The 24,466-nt window shown below is 39.9% G+C and overlaps 1 protein-coding gene across 2 annotated transcripts; it reads left to right on the forward strand.

Annotated features, from left to right (window-relative positions):
- LOC145399041 (uncharacterized) lies at positions 1-23,880 on the forward strand. 2 transcript variants are annotated; one of them, XM_080271773.1, is made up of 8 exons: positions 1-123; positions 12,898-13,026; positions 14,695-16,873; positions 17,083-17,267; positions 17,585-17,700; positions 18,069-18,247; positions 20,134-20,414; positions 20,748-23,880. In XM_080271773.1, exons 2-8 carry the CDS (start codon positions 12,946-12,948, stop codon positions 21,171-21,173), a joined length of 3,447 nt encoding a protein of 1,148 aa, XP_080127899.1. In that variant the 5' UTR covers positions 1-123; positions 12,898-12,945; the 3' UTR covers positions 21,174-23,880. The 2 variants fall into 2 exon arrangements, with proteins under 2 accessions (XP_080127899.1, XP_080127900.1); XM_080271774.1 differs by having other exon boundaries at positions 17,603-17,700.
- The last annotated feature ends 586 nt before the right edge of the window (positions 23,881-24,466 follow it).

The following is a 24,466-nucleotide window of genomic DNA, read 5'->3' on the forward strand; positions in this document are numbered from 1 at the left end:
GGTCTATAATAACACCCCAGTCTTCAATGATGTGCCACTGAGGGGAGCTGTTTCATCCTCCCCCCTACCATCCACTCCTTCCACCTCTCACTGCCTTTCTAGGATCTCAACATAACACATTAGGTGAGTTGTCAGTATTTTTGTTCACCTCTGTACAATAAGTCTTTGTTATTAATCACTTATTTTTGACAAATTGTACAGAAGTTTCTTTGTAAAGTTAAATGTTTTATTTAAAACTGATTTGCTCATTTTCTTCAGTTTGATGGAATATGATGTTCTAAGATTCATACCTAATTTTTAACAGGGACTTCCTGTTGTATGTTTATTATTCAACTGCAGCCATAGATAGATAGATAGATGGATGGATAGATAGGATGATAAATGCTTTCAACTGAGGCCTTTGTTCTTATCAGTTTAGGTGACTGTTAGCACCTCTTCCTTACCAGTTAATTTCTGTGTGGCACATTAACATACTTTTGCTTGTTATTTAAGGTTACTGTCAGTATTGCATAGATATGAATACCAGAAAATACTTGTAGCAATGTATTATTAAAGAGCAGTTACTAAGGAAGTTATGTTAGAAACCAGCCAGACTTGTAAGAAAACTGTATTGTAAGGAAGCTTTATCATTTCACCACAAGTTGTTTCCCTTAACAGAATTAAATACTCTGGTGTTAGTAAGGTTATTATATAAAGGATGGGTTGATACTGAAGGTATTAATTGAATATTCTTTCCAACCCACTTCACTACAAGGGGTCTCAGGTTGTATAGGCTAAACTTGACTTAGATATGAAAAATGGTTTAAATATGTCATTGTGCATAAAGAAGCTAAAAATGGATAAGTAAATAGTTGCTCATAGCCAGTAGTTACATGTTTCAGGTCTTAACAGGATCTGTGGTACTTCTTAAATACTGTATAACACAAGGACATATGGGTAGCAGTGGTACTTATTGTATATACTGTATAACAAGGATTATCTATGTACAGTATATACCCAGGCTGCATCCCCCAAAAGGGGGGCAGTCAAGACAGGACAACACACTTCCAATTTACTCATTCACACACATGCATTTACTCGTATCTTAGCCCCAGGACATATGGGTAGCAGTATTTTATACAAATTTGTGTAAATGATTTAAGCAGAGGAAGTCTTCACCATAAACTTTAATTTTAAGGAGACTGCATTCTGAATCCAAGTGTTCTCATCCTGGCATTAAATTTCAGATCATGAGATATAAGTGCCATTAGTGAGAAACAGTACCGGTATTTTGATTAAGAACCATTGAAAAGAAAGAAGTAAATTAGCAGGTTTCTTATCTCTTATTACTGCATGGGGTTGAAATTTTGTATGGAATGAATGGTGATCAGTTAAGGAATAAGTATTTTTTGTCAGGAGTCAGAACACTTGCATTGGTGTAATATGTCACAGTACATTGTTAATGTTGGATTGTATTATATTTTGTAAGATTTGTACGGTACTGTATTCTGAATATTTGTGCACTAGTTACTATAGCCTACTCAGAATTGCATATGATTCCTGCTGAGTCTGTTTGCAAATCTTCCTTTATTTTGGGTAATCTGGAGTAAAAATACAGGCACTAAAGCTTTTCAAAGCTGGGGTTTCTGAAGGCGGAAGGAGTTAAGAATAATTAAGCAGGTTTGTTGGGTATGTATGATAAATGAATGCATCGGAAAGTGAGTTATTAGTATTGTTCTGAGTTGAGGAGCCAAAGAACTGATAAAAGATAGAATTGGGTGAATGAATTATTTGTGAATGGAGATGCAGTTGACTTGAGTTGCATTTTTTAAATTTATTATAATTTTTTTATTATAATATCTCTCTCCCACAGGCATCGGTAAAGCATTTCAACAGTAAAGTAAAATAGTGTACTGCAGTGCTAGTGTGTCTTGAAGGTTTTAGCCTTTGAGTTGGAGCCAAGATTTCAATAGCTTGAATGATGAGTGGATGATTGTGGTCAGTTTAGCTGGGCCCTCAGTTGGTATTGGTACTTTTATTCTTTCTCTGTCCTATTTCTGGATCTTAGTCCTTCTCATATTTGATATTATTATACTTTTGTTAGGTGGGCTTTGGGTGACTCTACACTGAGTGACAAGTCAAATGGTTTCCTGTTCATCAGGAAACCATTTACCATGCTGGGTGGTAACCATATAGCCAAATTATGGCACCTGGTGGTTTAGTGGGTAATTAAGGTGCTCCAATCGGTTTGAGCCAAAAAAGGTTTATATCCAAGGGATGGTTGGGGGTTATTGCTCATGTAATGCCATTCAGGGATGAGTGAGGCTTGTCACTCGTATCTTTAATGTCAAGACCAACTTGCCTAGCCCTGGGCTCCTACGCTTCTCATGGGGCAACGTAGGATTGGATGATGGATGGATGGAAAATAAGATGATATTACTGGATAGTGTAATTATGTGCTGTTTGTTTCTAGTATCTGCTCACAGTTCTGCACTGTGGAACCACAGGCTATAATAAACTAAATGGAAATACAACTAGTTGAGTATGTACTCCATTTTGACACACGAAATTTGGCAAAATATTTCATATTGTGCTGTAACCTGAACTAGTGCTGTACAGCTCATTTGTATTTTTTATATTGATGTATTAGCTAAAATCAGTATGTTATGTAAATTTAGCCACAGTTTATAGCAAGCTCCCTGTATAAATATTCTGTTACTGTTAACTGGGGCAGAATGTAGGTGTTATGTATGCTTGTTACTGACAGTGTATATTTTTTTTCCCTTTCATCCATTTCATCCATCAGTCACTCCAAATCAGTTGCCACTTGCATCTCGAATACCGGTACCTATAGTTCTGTTATCACTCTACGTCTTACTAATCGTTTCGTACTGGTTCTAAGTTCTCTTCTAGGTCTGTGGGTCTTTCACTAATGCTAGCTACAGTTCTTCTGCCTGCATATGTTTTGAAAAAAGGCCATTTCTGTTATGTCACTCACTGGGCCTTCATACACCCACTTGAATATATTAGTATGGTTTACTGGTATATATATTACCAACCTTTCATTCCATCATGAATGCACTACTACACCCGCTGAAAGATTTGAAGACAGTAAATCAACCAGCCTCGCTCCTGCACCATTTATTGTCAAAATGTTCCAGACTCCTTCCCAGTGTAGCATATTTTTTGCAACTCTTTGCTTCTAATTTTATATTATGGTATCTAGGGCTGGGGGCAGTACCATTCAAAGACAAGGGGGAGTGGCCATGTGCAATATGCCACATGGGTATGGGAAGTAATTCCATCTTGTGCAGTGTTTGTGATAAGTGGGTGCATAAGAGTTGTAGTGATATTAGAGGTAGACTGCCAGATAATTTTGATTTCATGTGTGGTTTGTTGGGGAGAGTGTGTGGAGATTGCCAAGCATGAAAGGATTGAACTTGCTGGTGAGTCTTGAGTGTGTGGAAGAGTTTTGTTATGTGGGTGACATGTTATGTGCTGGAGGTGGGGCTGGAGTGAGGAGTGGTTGAAAGAAGTTCGGGGAGCTGTTGCCTCTCCTGACACTGAGAGGGCTCTCCCTCCGTGCTAAGGGATCTTTGTATACAGCATGTGTTGGGAGTGGAATGCTGTATGATAGTGAGACCTGAGCAGTAAAGAAAGAGGATATTCGCAGGCTCAAATGTTCAGAAATGGCAGTGATTTGACAGATCTGCAGTGTGTCCCTGAGTGCGAGGCCAGGCTAAGTTTACAATGGAAGAGTTGAGAGGTAGGATGGGACTGGAGTGCATTGGTGTTGTGATGAGGAGAGGCAGATTGAGATGGTTTGGGGATGAGGCAGTTTGAGATGGTTTGGGCATGTGAAGAGGATGAGGGATGATAATTGGGGTGCAGAAAGTGAGAAATGTTAACATTGGGGGTTGGGTAGTGAGAAGTGATTGAAGAAGACCAAGGACAGGCACTGAGTGTGACCTCGGGGATGAGGGACTAAATAGGGAAGTTCCCAGAGATCAAGCAGCATGGAGAGCCACCATTAGGTGACCAAGCCCCACACATAAAAGCATGTTGGAGCCTTCAAAAATGAAACAAAACGATTGTGCATTCCTTTTTTAACTTTCTCTTTAAAGACATCCTATAGTATTTGGTAGAGCATACTGGTCTATTGTTCCTTCCTAAATCCATCATGCTTCTCACCTATCCCATTGTCTAATGCTTTGAACTGTGCATAAGCTAATTGTCCACCATATTCATTCCAGGTTGTGCTTAGCAAACTGATATTTCTTATTTTATGCAAAAAGTATTCTGTTTCTTATCAGAGGTATCCTGAATGTTAATTGCTATACAGTAATGCCTACTGGACCAAGGTTCAAATCCCCGCTGGGGCAGGGAACAGTTTAAGGATTTGAATTTCACAAAATCAGACTTTACTGATCTACCAGAAGACCCGCCGACATGTCGTAAAAATACCCCCGCTAATACCAATACACCAGCCCTGTATGAGACAGCCCTAGCATGTATTCAATATGGACGGTGGGTGTTAGCACCGAAGTGGTGACATGTAGAGGTGTATGGTGGTTAGGAGGACTACTGGGCCTTGAGAGCAGGCTGTGAAGCCTATGCCCAGAGTAGGACACACAAAAAAAAAAAAAAAAAAAAATTCCCAGTAGCCTAACATGGTAGTACTAGTGTACTCAGTACCATCCATTGATTTCCAACATTTTCTCGTTTCAAATTTAACTTAAAAATGTATTGGCCCACATGGTTTTGCATATTTGATGCAAGAAAGAATTTTTGTGGCTTGAATGATGAGTGAATGGATGTGTATGCCACTTCACTGGGCTGGTGGTTGATGGTCATCCAACTTTATTTTATTTTTTTATTATTATTTTTTTTTTTCAAGAGAGTTAAGAATGTGATGATGAGGTGCATGATCTACAACTTGTAACAAGGTTAAGTTCAGAGTATATGCCCCTTGAGACGTTACAAAGTAAGTGATGGACATTCTTTGTTTAGAGATTTCTTACATTTAATAGTATGGTTAACAGAGTTGAACAGCTAAATTGTACCATTTTTCTTCCATGATATTTGATCATTGGTTGTATAAAGGTGTAAGTACTTATTTTGTTTTCAGATGAACAGTTGGAAAAGGTTGGCGTATAAGATTAAAACAGTTTTAAACATGGTCCTATTCTCTAGTAGGCTACTAATGTATGGTATATATTTGAAAGGTGTCAGTTTGAAAATGCATGATTCTAACTCTTGTTTACCATAATGTGTTCCTTAAAACAGATTTTACGTTGTACACTACTGTATGTTCCATTATACTGGTGCTCTATACTGTCCCATTTGTAGTAAAGTCCATGCAAAGCAAACCATTTGTTTATTGCTAACATGGAATGTAAATTCCAGTATGGTAGCCGCTATGTTTTTTGTGAGTGCTGGTGCAATAATGATAGCAGATGTGTGCCCTTCTATGCATGTGTATGTGTATCATTTTATGTACAAGTATATACTGTATATGATATATACCGGTATATATGTATGTATATGCTGGTACATATATATAGTTACAGTGTGTATATATATATATATATATATATATATATATATATATATATATATATATATATAAATAAAGCAGAAAGTAGTTACAGTGTGTATATATATATATATATATATATATATATATATATATATATATATATATATATATATATATAAAAATAAAGCAGAAAGAAGTGTATCAGTGAAAATTAACTTGCTAAAGTGGTAAAATACCTAGGGACCATGAGGGGGGGGGGACTTACTACTGGGTACACACATTCCTTGCAAGTTGTAAACGTTAAGGTGAATGAGTAGGGGCTAAAAATCCATCATCAGTGAATTGGCATAGTGAAATAACAGTTGTATTTCCCCCCCCCCCATCCCCATTACTTGTGTTGCTCACAGCCATGTACAGCACCAAACCCTGTACAGGACAGGAGGTAAGGAGATTAGATTTTGGGTTTCTTTTCTCCTCTGATTCATGTCCCTAGTGAAGTAGGCTTGTTTTCCCAACTCCATTTAGCCTAGGCTGTTTGTAATAAATTACCAGTACTTTATGATGATAGAACTGTACTGTATACCATACAATACTGTAATTTTCATATTTGAATCAAAATGCAGAAGGGATCTGTTCCTTTATCTGATGGTTAGAGATGTTGCGGCGTTTTTATACCACTAACTGTACAGTGTAATGATAGTAAATTTTATCCTGTAGCAAAGGAATGAGTCTCTGACATTTTTTTTTTTTTTTTTTTTTCTGTTTTGATAGTACGGTACGCCATTAGTATGGGTAACTAAAAAAAAATACTGTGGTATTGCATTGGTATGTGCGTGTGATGTTTATTTCAAATACAGTTCCAGCAATTTTCCTATCCTTCAGCTGACCACTGTACTGTGTTGAAAGGAACATCAGCACAAGAGCTTGAAGTTTAGTCTATTCATGTTCATTAATATTTATGGACAGTGCCCTACATATTAATCCATTGGTTAGAGATACTGGTATTGTGGTGAGCTCTTTAATAGTAGAGAGAGGGTGCCACCGTAGACATATTTCCTGTGATTTCTAGGTAAGAATGTTGATTGTGTGTGAGTGGTGGAATTTCCTGTGGTTATGGAGAGGTAAACAACCTGGCTTGTTTTGTCAGACAGTCTGGACGTCCCAGTGTGTGTGTGATGAGTCTCAGCTTGCAGTATTATGTGGTAACATTTATCCATACCGGTATGTCATCAAATCTTCAAGCTACCGTCCCATCGAGAGTGTATGGTCCCGGCTGCCAACTCCAGACATTTTACATGAGAGTACCTTAATCAGTTTCTTGCCCCTGAGTGCCATTACTGGTACCGGTATGTTAATCCCAATCACACTACTGGGTATGTTTGTAAACTTTTATTGGCTGTATTCATCTGGAGTTGCTTATCCCACAAGACCACCAGGTTTTCTGTTGTTGGTTATAGGGTAACATTATAGTTGTCACTGTATTATCATTTTTTTTCTCATTGCCATGTGCCATACTTGTCAGTATGTTTCTGTTACATGCGGAATGTGACCTACCTTTGACATCTGCTTTTTGTTTCTGATGATCATGCTTTTAATGGATTTTGATTTTAGTGCCTTGAATCATTCAGCTGGAAGAAATACGCACATAAACAATTTCAGTGTAGCTATAGGTATACTTTATTTCTTAATTTGCCTTTTACAAGGGAAAGGTGTTTTTGCTATTGTAATATATATATATATATATATATATATATATATATATATATATATGTACAGTATATATATTTATGAGCGAATTTGAAGGAGGGAGGAGGCGAGGTAGGTCAAGAAGGTGGAGGGATATGGTGGATGAGTGTGTGAGAAAGAGAGGTTCGGAAAGTCGGTGAGGCTAAGGGACTGACAAAATTGAGCTGGCTGGATGAATATTGTGAGGAGAAGCCCATGATCAGGGATTTGGCACCCCTTTGACTCTGTCGGATACGTTTATGTGAAGCTGCAGAACATGGTGAATGTTTTTGGCTTATCAGATAGAGCCAGGATCCTGGGGGCTTGAAGGGTGAGCGAATGGAAGTGTGGCCCAGTAGATTGGGCAGATTTGGGCTGTGTGGACATTGCTTCTCCTCACCCTACTCAAAGGTGGGAAAGGAGGTCCGGATGATATATATATATATATATTTTTTATGCGAGGAAGAAGGAACCAAAGGCCATGAGCCTGCAGTAACAGTTCCCTCCAAGAGAAAAACAAAATACAATAGAGAGCCAAATTCAAGATCCAATCATTTTGAGATGCCTGGACACACTGCGTTTGAAAGACTGGAGATCATAGGAAATACAGACAGAGGGAGACAGTTCCAGAGCTTACCTGTTGCATAAATGAAAGACTGGGAGTAACGGTTAACTCTTGCATTAGAGAGTTGGACAGAAAAGGGATGAGAGTTTGCTGCCAGATGGGTGCTGCGCGCCCGTCGTAGAGGTGGAGGAATGCAAGCAGACAGTTCAGAGGAGCAGTGACCATTAAAGTAGCGATAGAAAAGAGATAAAGATGCAACAGTGCGGCGAAGAGACAGGTTGGTAAGGGAGTCAGTAAGAGGAGGAGAGTTAATGACACACACACACACACACACACACACACACACACACACACACACACACACACACACACACACACACACACACACACACTACACCGCTCGCTGGTGCAGTGGTAACGTTCTCGCTTGCCAACTGGTGGACGGGAGTTCGCGCCTCGCTCAGGTTGCGAAAAGTTTCACTGACGAAGTGGGTGGTTACTGTTCCCCTTGAGCAAGGGGATGGATGTGTGTGTGTGTGTGTGTGTGTGTGTGTGTGTGTGTGTGTGTGTGTGAAGGTCACAGCCTTGCCCTTAGATCAGACTATATGAGCTCCAGCTCCCTTCCAGGAGGGTAAAAGCTGACAATCACGACCATCAAGTGATCTTGACCAACCCGGTGAATTACACACACACACACACACACACACACACACACACACACACGGACATTCAAAGGATGGGAATGTGGAATATGAGAGGAGTGAATGATGAAGTGAAAGAGAGAGAGATTGTTTAGGTGCTTGAGGATGCAAGGATGTCTGTATGTGTATTGACCGAAACTAAATGGGAATGTGAAAGGGTGATTGAATGGGAGTATGGTTTTCGAATATGTGCGGGAGTTAATGAGAATGAGAGGGCAAGAGAGGGAGTATGTCTGATGATAAGCAAGAAGTGGAAGGAGAATATAAGAGAGTATGGAACTGTGGGTGCAAGGATTGTATGGGTGAGGATGAAAGTAGGTACAGTATTTGAGTATGATGGGTACAGTTGTAACATGCTACACATCACAGAACATGTTTTTTGATGGGAGATTATTTGGGATATACCAGCAGATGTCTTTGTTATACAGTCAGCCTCAGAGTGCTTACTAGTATGTGTAGATATATGGTACAGAATTCTACTTCAAGTGAAACAACCTTCTGGTTCATGACGGAGGGGCTAAAAGAAAAAGAAAAACTAAAAAAAAAAGGGGGGGGGGGAATCATCATAGTGACTGTTGAAGAAAAGGACTACCTGCATCAGTATGTGCAAGAGTATGGTACAGCAGTATAGCAAAGGTCATTATAATATTAGCAAAAGTTACAATTGTACCCTTATGGATTTTTAAAAATCAAGCTAAACTGTGACACTCAGTGTATTGGTTGCTTTACATACAGAAATACACAGTACATAAAGAGACCTCATGAGGAATGGATTAAAAAGAATATCCGTTAACCAAAGTTCTGATACTGAGTCTTAGATACTGTATTTTATTCTTGGTGCTGCCAGACATTTTTATGCAACTTTTGAGGGATCTTTTATAGGGAAGGGGTTAGAACAGTATCTGTTATTGGACCAAAAACCCTTTACCTGCAATCAGTGACTTCCTCTATATCATTCTTGTTACTTATCGAAAACTAGACAGGTAAGCTTCAGGAGATATCTCGTAGTGAAGGAGTTGAATGCAAAAGTGTTATCAGTATCATTGAGTAACATCCAGAAGGAAGTAAGGAAGTGCTGGTGTATGAATTTGTGTTTTGTCCATAGGTTATTTTATTTAGCATGAGAAAGTCCACATTTCAAAAGGTTAGCAACTTCTATCTCATGTATTGTTCATTTTATTCTTGCCATCTTAAGGTTATTCAGACTTGGTGGGAATTTTTTAACTAGAAGAATTTTGTTTACACAGTACTATACTGAATATCCATCATCAGTATCATCAACACCTCCACAAACAGAGGTCGTTCATCATCATCATCATCATCATCATCATCTAATCCTGTGTTGTCCCATGAGTGTAGGAGCCTGGAGCTGGACAAGTTGGTCCTGACATTTAAGATGAGAGTGACCACCCTCACTCATCCATGAGTGGCAATACATGAGCAATAAACCCGGACCACCCCTTGGATATGGAAACCTGCACAGGCTCAGTCCGATTGGAGGCCCTTCTTAAGTGGAATAAAATTGTCTTATGTAATCGTAGTAAGAATAAATTAAGTCATGAGATTGAATGGGCTAAGTACAGTATTGATGTCAAAGTTGAGAGGCATCAGTACGCTTTTGTCAACCTTGTCATGGCCAGAGAATTTGGAGTACTGTGTCGTTGATCTAATCAGAGAAGAAAGTAATTTTGTAATCTGGGATACTTGAGAGTGACAGATTAAGCCTGGTATCAGATGACTCATGCCAGATGAGAGAAAGAATGCAGATAACAAATACTGTGTGTGCAGCATGAACCAAGTATTAATTTATAGGTTTCCTTTCCATTATGCTTAAAGTGTGGCGATATTACATTATTTATTTATTTGTTCTACCTAGATTGGGTACAGAATTATACATAGAGGATTAGTTTGTCATTCTTGTATTTTGTAAGAGTTCAGTCTTTGGTTTTTGTTGATCCCGACTTGTTTTGTATTAAGAATTTAACGTACAAATCAGGTAATCCCACCCATACTTAGTTGTAAATGAAGTTACATTTAGTGAGGATCAGATAAAGCCTTACATATTAAGGTCTATCTATCTATCTATTGCCAGGCGCCTCAATCCCGTTTGGGGTGGCCACAAACAAATCGCCTCCACATTGCCCTGTCCCCCATCATTTCACTGCCTTGCTCCCAACTCTCACCCCCCTCTCTCATATACCTCTCCACCCCATCCCTCCATCTCATACTCAGCCTCCCCCTCCCTCTCCCCCCCTCAGCTGACTCAGATACACTCTTTTCGTCAGTCTTTCACATATTAAGGTACAGTAGCTAATTGTTTAATGATATTGCAACTTTAATGATATTGCAACTTGGGTTCAGTGGAATACGTTATTTGTTTTCTGTAGATACAGATGTAACATTCTGTGCAAGTGAATCACGCATCATTATAATGCAACACTTAGACATACAGATCATTTTTTGCATAGAATTTAGGGACATCATAGATACTGGTACCGGTACTGTTATCTGCAGTCAAGTCAGCATATCTCAAGTGAGCCATTTTAGTGTTAGGTATGTCACAAATAGTCACGAACACTTAAGGAAACAATTGAGAAACACTGAAATTATAATATAATAGTAATTCATTTCAGTACTGGTACTCTGCAATTTTATCACTAATCCCTTCACCATGAGAGGTGTTCTTTTAAAGTTTTATAAAATTATTTGTCCAGTAATAGAAAAAAAAAATGTACTAAAGGAGCTCAGTGAGATAGTTCCCAATCCTTTAACTATGAGAGATCTCCCCAGTCTACCAGTACTTAAAAAAAAAAAAAAAAAAAAAAAAGCAGTAGTTTATGTTCATCTGACAGCTGAACTACTTTCACAATTTGAATATTGTACTCTGTTAGAAATTTATAGCTAAGCCTTAGTTATGATGTAGCTAGAAAAAGTTTTCTTGATTACTGTTCAAATGACCTTCCAGTCAGACTGCTCTTGGCCATTAACTAAGCTGAAATGAGTTAAGGATCTTTGCCCGGTGAAAATAAGCTGACTATAGTTGGGTGTACACAGTTAAATAAATGAAAGACATCCATGTTGTGGAGCTGTTAAACTGAAAGTTGCAAATTAAGATAACTCATTAAACGAAATATATAGTTAATTTTTGTAAAGGGGGAATATCATGTAAGTATGCCAGTAATTGTTTGTGTGTGTTGATTTGGATTTGTAACTACGGTATACCAGATAGCCAACTGAGAAGTATTCAAGACCCAAGGTGCATATAAGATTAAAACAGGGTAACTCAGGATGCTGATGTCTGAGTCATATAGGTCTGTCTGATAAACAATTTTTAATTGCCATGTTGTATCTATGTTGTAATTGATGTTGTCAGTAATATTATGCTTCTCATGTTACGGTCGGATGTCCCCCTTGATGACTTATAATTCAATGGTTAGTTGAGGTTTATACATAATGCTGTTTAGGAGGAGATGACTACTTAATGTCTACTCTGATCAGCATAGGCCTGGATTGCTGCACATCTGCTGGGATGGTAAAGACATCTATCCTCTTAGATCTGACTGACTTTCTTTGTGTTTATTTTTGTTAATAGCATCATTCTATTCAGTATAAGAAATGGCTTGTGTATTCCAAAGCTTTTATTAAAGCCTGTATCAAACTCTCATTTTAAAAAGCTTGTCCAGAGCTGAGTAAAATTGTTAGGGGACAGTAAAGTAGAAATAAATTAATAATCTCATTGTGCTCAGTGGGAATTTCTGTTTTACTGGAAATGTTACTTAGACATTTTTTGTACAGGCATACCCCAGTTTAACGATGGAATTGGTTAAGTAAAATCCCATTGCACAGCGAGGTATCGTATCACGGGTTAGATTTAACATGTAAAGTATAGGAATGCATTTTTGAGCCTTGGGTGTCCCCAACCAAGACATAAACCCACCCAAATGAGTCCCAAAAACAAGTTTCTAGCTAACCTAAACCCCAAGATAGCTTTAAAACAGGCTAAACTAAGCCTGAAACTAGTTTATAACTCACCTAAACCCAAGAATAAAATGTGAAAATAATAAAAAGTGAGTGTGGAAAAAATCAAACTTTGTAATCTGTACCCCAAAATGACAATGTTCACGTCACCTGTGACTAAAATACATTAATCTAAGTCTAAAAACAGTTTATAAATCAATCTGAACATAAAATTTAAGTCTAAAATATAATGAAAATCGGTTTAGAAAAAACAAAACCCATTGTCATACCGGGGTTTGGCCATTGTTCGGCGGGTAGGGTGGTATCCCTACCCCCATCGCTATGCCTGGGAATCTTATCTCGGGATCTGCCTGTATTTATTTTTGTATTTGTTCATTCAGTTATTTATGGTACTTACTCTAAATTTTCAGAATTTAAACGGCCATGGTCAGAGGGTGGTAAGTGACCTTGATGGCCCGATGGCCCCGCAGATGCCTCATGCGGCTACCATGAGCACCAATACAATAGGCCGGACTACACGAGCCGATTACAACAAGGAGGTAAGTAGGCAATGTCGTGGCTCATAGGTGGCAATGTAAATCAAGTTTCAGTTACATTAAATCTTCATTGTAATTTGCTTTTTTATTTACAGTATTTATTTGTGGCTGTTAGGTCTACAGTGTCCGTATCTATCATCAGACATCCTAATGCCGGAAGCAAAGGCATAATGTGAATCGTCTTCTTGTCATTCTTATCTCTGTCATCTGTCTACTCTCTCCATCTCATACCTCCCTCACTCATACCTCTCCACTGCAACCCTCATCTCATCCTTGGTCTCCCTTTTCCCCTCCCCCTCTCCATCTCATTCACAAAGCACTCCTAATCAGTGTCTCACTCTCCATTCTCTCCACATGGGCAGTAAATTGCAGAAAAATCACTACTGGCACTTAAGTTCCATTGTTACCTATATGGCTGATATGCCAGTTTCTCCCAGTTCACAGCAGCTGCCAGCTATATGGAAAACCTGTGATTCCGTATTTTGGATGGCGTCCCCTTCTTATCATGAAGAATGCTTTTAATATCAAGTCATTTAGATGGCTACTGGAGCACTTGCAATTTCGTTTATATACGGTATATATTTTTATAGGTAAAAAATATTGTATGCTGTCAGTGTTACCATAGTTACTAATTATACATTGGATCCCATTAATACAATGGCGTTGGTGGTATCTCATGGGCACTTAAATTGGCGGGTAGTTTTAGAGCTTTCTTGGTTGTTTTGTCTCTTCTCAGCTCTTATATGTTATGTTTACCATTCCCCAGTTTGGCCATGCCTCCAGGTTAAAAACAGATATTAATCAGTAATGTGTTTAAAATTTAACTAAGTATTATTGCCAGAAATGTTTGTCAATTAAAGGTGCTTGTGTGATGTTGCTTTAACTGAAGGGAAACAGTCAGAATGCAAATGCCTGTCTTTCTGAATCGTTCTGAAGTGACCAGTAGAATGATAAAAGCTGAAAGAAATGACGGAGTACTTGATTTAAAAGGATTATACTATGTAAAACATGGGACTGTACCTTTATATAGTATTAGTGTCAAAACACAGCTGCCTCATTAGCAGAGTATATCATATACCCTGTACTAATGTGATACTTTGATATGTTGAATCATAAGCAGTATTACAGAAATTACTTTACAGTGTTCAGCTGACTGTCTAGGCTGTGGTTTATTTTGTGACTTTGCTCGTGTATCGAGTTTGCTGTAATTTGCTGGTGCTTATGAGGAGCCTGTATGTGGTGGTGCTGTATACCCAGGGTGGAGCAAAGCAGCTGCTTCATATACCCAGGAGCCTGACCTCCCCATATTCCCTGCATCTCACCATGGGAAAGGGCCCTGGTCTGACTCTTGTGAAGCACTGTCTACCACAAGAAGGTGCTGGTTCCCTACATGGGGCATGGACTGTTCTGTTACTGTAGGATAGCCCCATGTAAGTAGTTGCTTATCTGTGGTTAATGGGCCTGTTTGGCCAGATGAACCAGGGTTAAGCAGCAACAACAACAACTGTAATTTGCTCCGCTACATATATAGGTACGGTACTGTACCAGTATATTGGTTAGGTATAACTTAGTTATATATAGTTCTGTAGAACTGTTATTGGTAAAGTTTTAATACAAGTATCTTATCATTAACTTGTATCATGACTAATAAAGTATTCTTGATTTGGTTAGGCTTTACATCAGATTCGAGCATCGCTACTACCATATGCTGCAGGTGGGATTCCCCGGGAGCGGCTGAGTCCCAGCAGCCCTGGTGGACAATGCCAGGCCTCCTTCAACCTTGGCCCTGGGGAGGAGGACCTACAACGCCTCTACAATGGCTACCCTAAGCCAGGACCTCAAGCGGAGGGGACCAAGGTCATCCGCAAGTCCAGTTTTGACCGTGAGCTGACCTTGCACCGAGGGAGTCCTGCCCTTGAAAGTAGTAGCTGCAGCACACGCTCAGATAGCCCTGGGGTTGGGGGTCAAATTTATTATGCCACCAGCATGCCTGTTAGGCAATATGCTGAGTGTCCTAGAGCAGTGGGTAGTGGGGAGCCACTGGTGGGGGACATGAACCATCCAGCAGTCTCACGACAGTATAGCAGTTCATCCTACCCTGATGCTCCTCCTCCACCCCCACCCAGGAGTCAGGCAGGTGGAGCTCCTCCTCCCACACCTCCAAGAGGCACCACTCCACCTCCTCCTCCATACCCATGCCCCAGCAGCTGTGCCTCTACCATAGTTACCACCATGGGACAACGACCTATTCTGCTGTCCAGACTCTCCCCTGGTCCCTGTAAGAACAAATCTCAAGCCAACTATGTAAATATTAATAATGTATCACAAAGCTCAACCCCCCAGCGGGGTACTAGTCCGGTGTCGTTCAGTGGGCGGCAGCCAGTAGTGGTGCAGAACAACCCACAGGTGCAGCAGCAGCTAACGCAACAGATGCAGGCACTCTCTCTCAATAATGGTTCAGCATACTCCAATCAGTTAGACCGCCCCCCTCCTTACCCAGTGGGATCAGCCCTTAAGCATGCAGTCAAGCTAGCTGCCCCACCTCCCTCCTACAATGCCACCATGCAGAGTCGACAGAGTCCAACTCAAGACTGTCGGAGGAGCCCTCCCCAGTTAGGCTTCCAGGGTCAGAGTCCAATTGTAACCCCACACCCTGTTTCCCCATCCTCCCTTTCTCCCCCAGCGTCCATGTCTCCTGTATCGCTGCCTCGTGGGGGCCAGACTGCCCGCCAAGCCAAAACCCCAACACCAATAATTATGCAGTCTGTTAAGAGCACGCAGGTACAGAAGCCAGTCTTACAAACTGCAGCAGCACCCACCTCCCCACCCGTTTCTGCGCCACCACCCTCCTATGCCTCCTCCATCCAACAGAAGCAAGCGGCAGCTGCTGCTGCTCAGGAGGTTCCTGGGTTAGCAATGACTCCAATGATGGTAGGAGACAGTGGAGAAACATCTCCACAAGGATTAACTTCATGTGGGTATCCATTAGCATCCCCATGTGGTGGTAGTGGTGGCTCTGTTCCCACTACAGACCCACCCAGTTATCACTCCACCATTCAGGCAATGGCAGCGGCAGCAGCTCGTGGATACAGCCCTGGGTACTTGCCCCAGCCAGTAGCAAGCATCCCAATGCAGGAAAACCCTGTTCAGGAGTTGGACCTGTCCTCCACCCCACTTGCACATATCCCAATAACCCAGGTTGCTACAGTTGACTCTATTATTACCACTCAACCAGCTAGTGGTGTAGAGACTGTCAACAGTTGCTATGACCCAGGTATGTCACACCCACCTTTACAACGCAAGTTCTCTCCTGTCATTGCCGACACTTCTTCTACTGCGTCACGCTCAGAGAGCCCAGTGTCTTCTGTTAACTCCCATGACACTCATGCCCTCTCACAATCACCTGTATCATGTCTCTCCACTGCCACATCCTCTCCCTCAACTCAGAGTGATATCACATTGGAGTCTGGATACTCCTCTGGTCAGTCGTGTAGGGGAGTGCCGCCCCCACCTCCACCCACCGAACAAAAGACCACCCACCAGTCACCTATCCCAGAGCGTAAGAAGCTGAGCTCAGAAATGGAACAACAGCGGTGTGAGTCCAAGGTCAGGAACTTATCTCCTCAGGCCTTCAAATTCTACATGGAACAGCATATAGAGAATGTAATTAAGTCGTGTGAGGAGCGTGAGAACAGGAGAATGCAGCTGGAAAAGGAAATGAAGAAGATAGGCCTCTCAGACAAGGACCAGTCACAAATGAGGAAGATGTTGTCTCAGAAAGAATCCAACTTCATTAGGTTAAAAAGAGCCAAAATGGACAAAGATCTCTTCCGCAAGGTGAAAACAATTGGTAAGTATCATTTACTTAATTGTGGTAACTTTGAAGGTTGCTACTGTACTCTTGTATATTACCCCTTGAAATAGCTATAAAAATGTCAGTTAGCTGTTCCTTATGAAATTGATAATTAATTTTTGGATGTGATTGTTAGAGATCATCCAAAGTCTTCACTGCTGTAGGAGAATCTCTTTGGTGCTTCTCAACTCTCTATCATGTTGCAGGTGTTGGTGCATTTGGTGAAGTTGCACTGGTCTGCAAGATTGACACACACCGCCTTTATGCAATGAAGACATTACGTAAAGCTGATGTGCTAAAGCGTAACCAGGTGGCTCACGTTAAGGCTGAGCGAGATATTCTGGCAGAGGCAGATAATGAATGGGTCGTCAAGCTATACTACTCCTTCCAGGTTTGTTGATGGAGAAACCTTTAACATTGATGTGGGTAAAGGATTTGTTTAACCTTGATTTGGACAATGGGTTTGTTTAACCAGTTGTGTTCGGGATGTCTTTTTTTATTTTATTCTTGCAAACTACTAACGATCTTTTGTAGCATAGGGTAGACTTTATGAACTGGAGGGGTGAGATATAGCCATAAATGGCATCAGTATGAGTGACCTTTCATAAGTTTAGTAAGTAATCAAGGAGTTGAAAATGAAAGTGTATTTTGTCCAAACTATGCTTAATTTATAGTGAAGGCTATATGTTAAATAACCAAAACATGAAGGCTATCGATTTGTTTCAGGACAAAGACAACCTCTACTTTGTAATGGACTATATCCCTGGTGGAGACCTCATGTCACTTCTCATCAAGTTTGGTATATTTGAAGAGGAATTAGCAAGGTAAGACCTCAGATGATCGTATATTTACCTTCGGTACAAGTTTTTGTAAAGTAACAACTATTGCCAAAAAGTCCTTGTTACATGTTTCTGTATTGTCACTTTTTTGCTGTCTTATAAGCCGCAATAAGTTCATAAATATTTATTAAACCTCCATTGATACCCATAATCTTATGTGAATTTAATCATCTCCATTGCCTCCAAGGAACCCTTCTCATTTAATTGTGTTTAGAATATGTATTACAGAAGACAAATTTACATCAGACTTTTGCTTATTCACATATCAGATTTTTCTTGCTCCCTGGGCCCTACCTCACTTGATCATCAAGGTTTGGATGACGATGATGATGATATTCACATCTGACTTTCAGATTCTACATTGGTGAGCTTGTATGTGCAATAGAGAGTGTCCACAAGATGGGCTTCATTCACCGAGATATTAAGCCTGACAACATCCTGATAGACCGTGATGGACATATTAAACTCACTGACTTTGGACTCTGCACCGGATTCCGTTGGACCCACAACTCCAAGTATTACCAGCGTGTAGGTAAGTAGCTAGATCCACATGAAGAGTCAGGGTCATGTTATCAAAACTGAGTATGCAAAGATGAAGGCCAGCCACTCATCTGGAAAGTTGATAGAAATGTCGTTTAATGTACTGTATATACCGAATGCAGGAATTACAGTTAATTATAGTTACATTGACTAATTGCAAATAGGATTTTTTTTTTTTTTTTTCCCCCCCGCAGAAAAAACATGAATTTAATTAAGGAAAATGGCTTGCTTAATATTCAGTCATCGCTCATGAAAGGTACTCAAAAGATCAAGCGGGCTGGATGAATTTTGTGCGGAGAAGTGCATGACTAGGGATTTGGCACCCATTTATGATGTGACAGCATTTGGATTAACTCTGTCGGATAGCTATATGTGAAGCTACAGTACATGTTAAAACCTTTTGGCCTATAAGATGGAGCCAGGATTCCATGGGCTTGAATGATGCATGAATGTAAGCATGGCCTATTGAACTGGGCAAACTTTGGCTGTCTGGAAGCTGCTACTCCTAGCCCCACCCTACAGTGGGAAAGGAGGTCTAGATGATGATGGTGACTTGTGTAGATAAATTATGCTCCAGGTGTAGGTTAACATAGTGTCATGAGCCTATTAAGCATTTTGAAGATGTCACCCATGGACAGAAATTTGCATTGTGTGTCACATACCTACAGTTCAAAGAACAAGTCTAATGGGGATGGTTCTGAATAATTGAAAAGTCTCTAAGGTCTCTAAATGTTTTATGATCATGTAATTCTATCAAGGGAGTAGGTTAGACAGATACTCTTAACCAGTTCAGTCCAGTGACTTATTTCACAATTTGCTCTTGCTATCTCCAGATGATTATGGTCAGTCTGGGGGTGGAGACTTTGGACTGGGGGTTAGTTGTAGAATCCTATTCAGTACAAGATGTTTTTCATAAGTTTAATAAAATTGTTTAGAAGTACAGTAAAACCTCAATAAGTTGACCCTGCAGAAGGAGGAATCTCTGGTAAGTCGAACTCTGACCGAGGTGTGACTCACTGTTTATTCAAAGGATTACATTTTAGTTTCTTATATTCAGAGTGCTACATTTTAGTGTATTATATTCCAAATGTTAGATTACATTACTGAAGGCGATCATTGCGTCAGTACACTTGAAGTCGTGGATTCGACACCCGGGCAGACCTCTTTTTTTATTTTTTTGGTGGATGGACCTAGGTTTGAATATTTAGCTGGGACAGGGAACAGTTGAAGGATTTGAATTTCTTAAAAAGCAGACTTTTCTTATCTACCAGATGATTGGCCAACATGTCATAAAAGTACCCCCACTAATACCAGTACCTGTATGAGACAGCCCTAGCATTGAATTCAATATGGATTTTGGGTGATAGTGCCGAAATGGTGACACGTAGAGATGTAGGAGGACTACTGGGACTTGGGAATAGGCCCTGAAGCCCTTGCCCGGAGTTGGACACGTTTATAAAAAAAAAAAAAAGTGACTGTTGCACCCTCCATCTGTGCAACCTCCTGTCCTAGCCTAGCCTATGACATGCACCAAATTGTTTTTATTGTTTATTTGTATTTCTTTATAAATGCTTCATTAGTTTAGTGTTAATATAAACATTTACTCACATATAGTTTGTGATTATTGGGGGGTAATATATATATATATATATATATATATATATATTTCAATTATTTCTAGTTAGCCAGAAAAGAACAAGTCAAACTACCCTAGAGCCCCGTATAATTCGACTTATGAAGAGTTTACTGTAACACTAAGCTGATACATCATGGTAGTAAGGAGATTAAACATTTTTAACCATGATAGCCTAACCTCAGGGTCCCTGCACCTTGAATGGGGTAATGAGGAGTTGGCTGCTAACGTGAAATGTCATGCAGGTGACCACAACAGACAGGACTCGATCGACCCTTGTGGGGATAACGACATCGTGTGCCACTGTAATGACCTCAAGCCCCTTGAGAGGCGGCGGCGGCGGCAACACCTGCGCTGCCTTGCTCACTCCCTGGTTGGCACCCCGAACTATATCGCCCCAGAAGTCCTGTCCCGCACTGGCTACACACAGCTCTGCGACTGGTGGAGTGTGGGAGTCATATTGTATGAGATGCTGGTGGGCCAGCCTCCCTTCCTGGCCAATACCCCACCAGAGACACAGCTCAAGGTTGGTGTGTAAGCCTAATCATGTCAGTACTAGAGGCTTTCCATTGTCCTCCTCCTCCTTATCATCATCATGATCATCACCCAGACCCTGCTTCCCACTAAAATATGAATGTGAGAATGATGTACAAATAAAGAGCATGGATTCATAAAAGTAGGAATGATCTACGAATAAAAGTAGGGACACTTAGTACTTATTTATCATACATTCTTTATCATTGTGTCTGAGTTTATTATACTTTTATTATCAATGTGGCTGAGTTTACCATACAGTCTTTATCAGTGTGGCTAAGTTTGAGTACAGTATTGTACTAAATAATTTTCCTTGTCTGTACAGGTAATCAATTGGGAGACAACACTACGGATTCCTAAGCAAGCTAAGCTGTCCCCTGAAGCGAAGGACCTGATCCTTAGCCTGTGCACCCACCCAGAGCAGCGACTGGGACGCAACGGGGCACAAGAAGTAAAGGACCACACCTTCTTAGAATCTTTGGACTTCGAAGGTGGACTGAGAAAGCAGCAGGCACTTTACCTTCCCAAAATCAAGCACCCGACAGACACATCCAACTTTGACCCCATTGATCCTGATAAGTTGAGGCCGAGTGAGCCTAATGAGAGTGAAGAGGATTGGGTCAACAACAGCAATCAGCCAGTTCATGCCTTCTTTGAATTTACCTTCAGGAGATTCTTTGACAGCACACCAGGGGGTAATGGTGGTGGTGCAGGCGATGAGAAGGACAGCCAGCACCCTGTGTATGTCTGATGGTTGTATTTTAGGTGACAGAGGAGGCATTGTGGCATATATTCCTTAGCACTTTATTTTGTCTGGTATCTTTTATGTTCTCTCTTATTCACATCTTAATATTGATTTACTTTGCATCAATAATGTAGACGAGGATAATGTGGTGTAACAATCAGAGTAAATTGCTAAGGAAGCAGTGTTATAAAATCTCCAGAGCCACTTAGAATATAACCTTGAGGCTCAGGTTCCAGCAGGCCTGCACCACGACAGCTTTATTTTCATATTTATTTGTCATTGTGGGATTCAGTTAAGCACCCATTGTCAATCAGAAATGGTTTGTTTTTATTTATTTAAAGACAGTGAGTCCTTGCTATGTCTTCCCCTTTTTTTAGTTCTATTTTTTGCAATTAAGATAACTGGCTATGGTAAAATTTACAGTTATAGAAATATTACCTGTTATAGCTGCATTGCTACCTGGAAAGCTAATGTGCCACTTTCCCTGTTTGATAGTACCAGTTGTTTTGAGGAAGTTGGTAATATTGTGGAACATCCCAGAATATAGCAAGGTAGGTGGGAGTACTCACCATCCACACAATGTAGTGCTGCTCTCGGGTGACTGCCCTTTCCTCCCTTCCTTCTTTCCGTCCTTGCTCTTGTCTTTCTTTCCTTCATTCATTCTTCTTCCTTCTGTCTACGGGTGAATCAACATTGAGTGACAAACCAAATGGTTTCCTGTACACCAGGAAACCATTTACTATGCTGGGTGGTAACCATATAACCAAATTATGGCTCCTGGTGATTGAGACTATGTAGGTTTATATCCAAGGAGTGGTTGGGGATTATTGCTCATGTAATGCCACTCAGGGATGAGTGAGGCTGGTCACTCTCATCATAAATGTCAGGACCAACTTGCCTAACCCTGGGCTCCTATGCTTCTCATGGGGCAACACAGGATTAGATGATGATGAAGTGTGTTTATTTGAACTTTGATATATAATCATGCTGAATGGATGCATTGCAGCTAGTGGGAGGAAAAAAAGACCCAATATGGTACTCATCATCATCATCATCATCTGAACCTCCATTCCCACCCCAGGGCAGGGTGAGGAGTAGCACATCCAGTATGGTACTCTTTTGATAGAATTCCCAAAATTAATATCTAAATATGGTTTCACGTAACATTGGCAAAGGTTTAGTGCAGGAAGATGTCTTCATAAAGGTGAAAAAAAAAAAATCGATTTAAATCATAAACATCTGAATTAAAAAAATATATTAAAAAAAAAATCCAACCATGGGTAGCAATGGAACTATAATGAATAAATTTTTCTTTAATTTCCATGGGGTTTGATCCCCTGATTCCTTTTATGAATAATACCTGCTGCAACCAGATGATTTATCAACTTAATATTGATTTTTTGTAGTGAAGGGGTTGATTAAGGGTATTGCTAACCCCTCCAGTTCAAAAAGTGTATCCAGAGCTGAGAAAACCTTTGTCTGGGAATGCAAGAATAACATTAAAAAAAATAATAATAAGTAATGGGTAAGGGGATTATCAGCAAAAATGGACATGGAAGAAATTAATAACAGAAAAAAAGGACATGAAAAAAAGTTAATAGAAGAACTGAATAGCAAAAAAGGACATAGAAAAAGGAGGAACTTATAACAAGGATTAGCTGTATTCCAGTGTATGGGGTGCAGAACAAAGGAATATGTGGTGTGAATCTTCCACCGTGGCACCGATGTGAGTGTGCAGTAGTGCCACCCAAGGGCAGCTATAGTGCGTTTGTTCTGACCTGACGAAGATCCATAACCCCTTTTTCAGCAGCTCAGTTGATGGCCGAGTGTAGTCAGATTGGAGGGTCAGTTTGACTTGTAACCAAGGAGACTTATTCCTACCTCATAACTAAGGCTCATCAAATTTCATGCAACTACAGCTTAGGCTACATTCTCATTGGCTAGAAAGCTTCCCAGTTCCTCTTTCATAACAGTATTTTTTTTTGCATATGCCTTGTTAACTCCTTTAAGTCAGTGATATACTTAAGTTTTGCTATTACCAGGCAAGTACGTTCAATTTACTGGAGACTTATTTTGGAGGGTTGAATGGATGTTGTGTTTAACCTCTCCAGTTTGAAAGAATGTCTCCCAGGCTGAATAAAATATTGTGGCAACAGCAAGAATAAATTACAAAAGTCTGGCATTGTTGTGAAAGGGTTAATATTCCTATTGAAGGTATTTCTGCAAATATTGTAGATAGTAGTTGAACAAAATTATCATGCAAGGAAAGGTGCCATATGCAGAAAATATAGCTCAAGAAGAGATGTTAAGAAGACCCCCTAAGCCGATGAGAATGCAGGCATTAGCATTCAAGTTGTGGGAGTGGACCAGTTCCGTCAGGTGGAAACAAACCGACTATAATGTCCTACCTCAGTCTACCAACAGCTCTTGCAATGTTAAGGACTTTTATTTTATTACGAGAGGACTAGCAATCTCTTTAATTGTTAGGACCCAGTGCTGGGGAAAAAGCAAGCTGTGATTTTTGTATATTTTTGAGAGTGATATATTTGAAAAAAGCAGGGTATGTATGATATGGGATTTGTTGAACCAAAGACTTTATGAAGCAGATAGAATTTGAGGCTAAAAGGGACACATTCCCATCACTTTACCTCTTTTTTTTTTTTTCTTTCTTTTTTCCTTTTTAAGATACAGTACTAAGCTCTTACAATATGATGGCAGCTCTTTTTTTTTTTTTTTTTTCTTTTTTTCCCCCCTGCTACTACCAGACTGTTTTCTGCAGCATAGGAGAGACTAACTAGTATGAGGGGGTTAATGGACCTAGTCTGAAGCTTTCACTGTTAGAGGTCTTTACTAAGCTGAGCAGAATCAGATAGCAGTAACTTAAAAAAAAGAAAGAAAAAAAGGAAGGTGTCATCATACTGAAGGGATTAAATACCACAGAACTCCGATTATCCATATAGAACTATTCTTGAGGCTTTTCTGATCCCTTGAATTCTTGATTGTCAGAAGTTCCCACTTTAGATGCCATAATTTTTCTAAATAATTTTCTTGATGGCCTACACTCTTTGCTGCTAGTATTTTAGTGAATAAAATTTCAGAAATAGCAGAATTGATGTTGTACCTACACCAGATTAAAAATATTGACATAAATTGGATTTGTGAGGGAAAAAAAAAAAAAGTTACTGAGAGTTGAGTCAGAAAGTCACTGTTGTATGCTGCATTTTTCTCTTTCTCTCATATATATATATATATATATATATATATATATATATATATATATATATATATGTATATATATA

The sequence above is a fragment of the Coenobita brevimanus genome, chromosome 47 (genome assembly GCF_032717465.1).
Source record: "Coenobita brevimanus isolate Jiangsu-jjx chromosome 47, ASM3271746v2, whole genome shotgun sequence".
Classification (NCBI taxonomy): domain Eukaryota; kingdom Metazoa; phylum Arthropoda; class Malacostraca; order Decapoda; family Coenobitidae; genus Coenobita; species Coenobita brevimanus.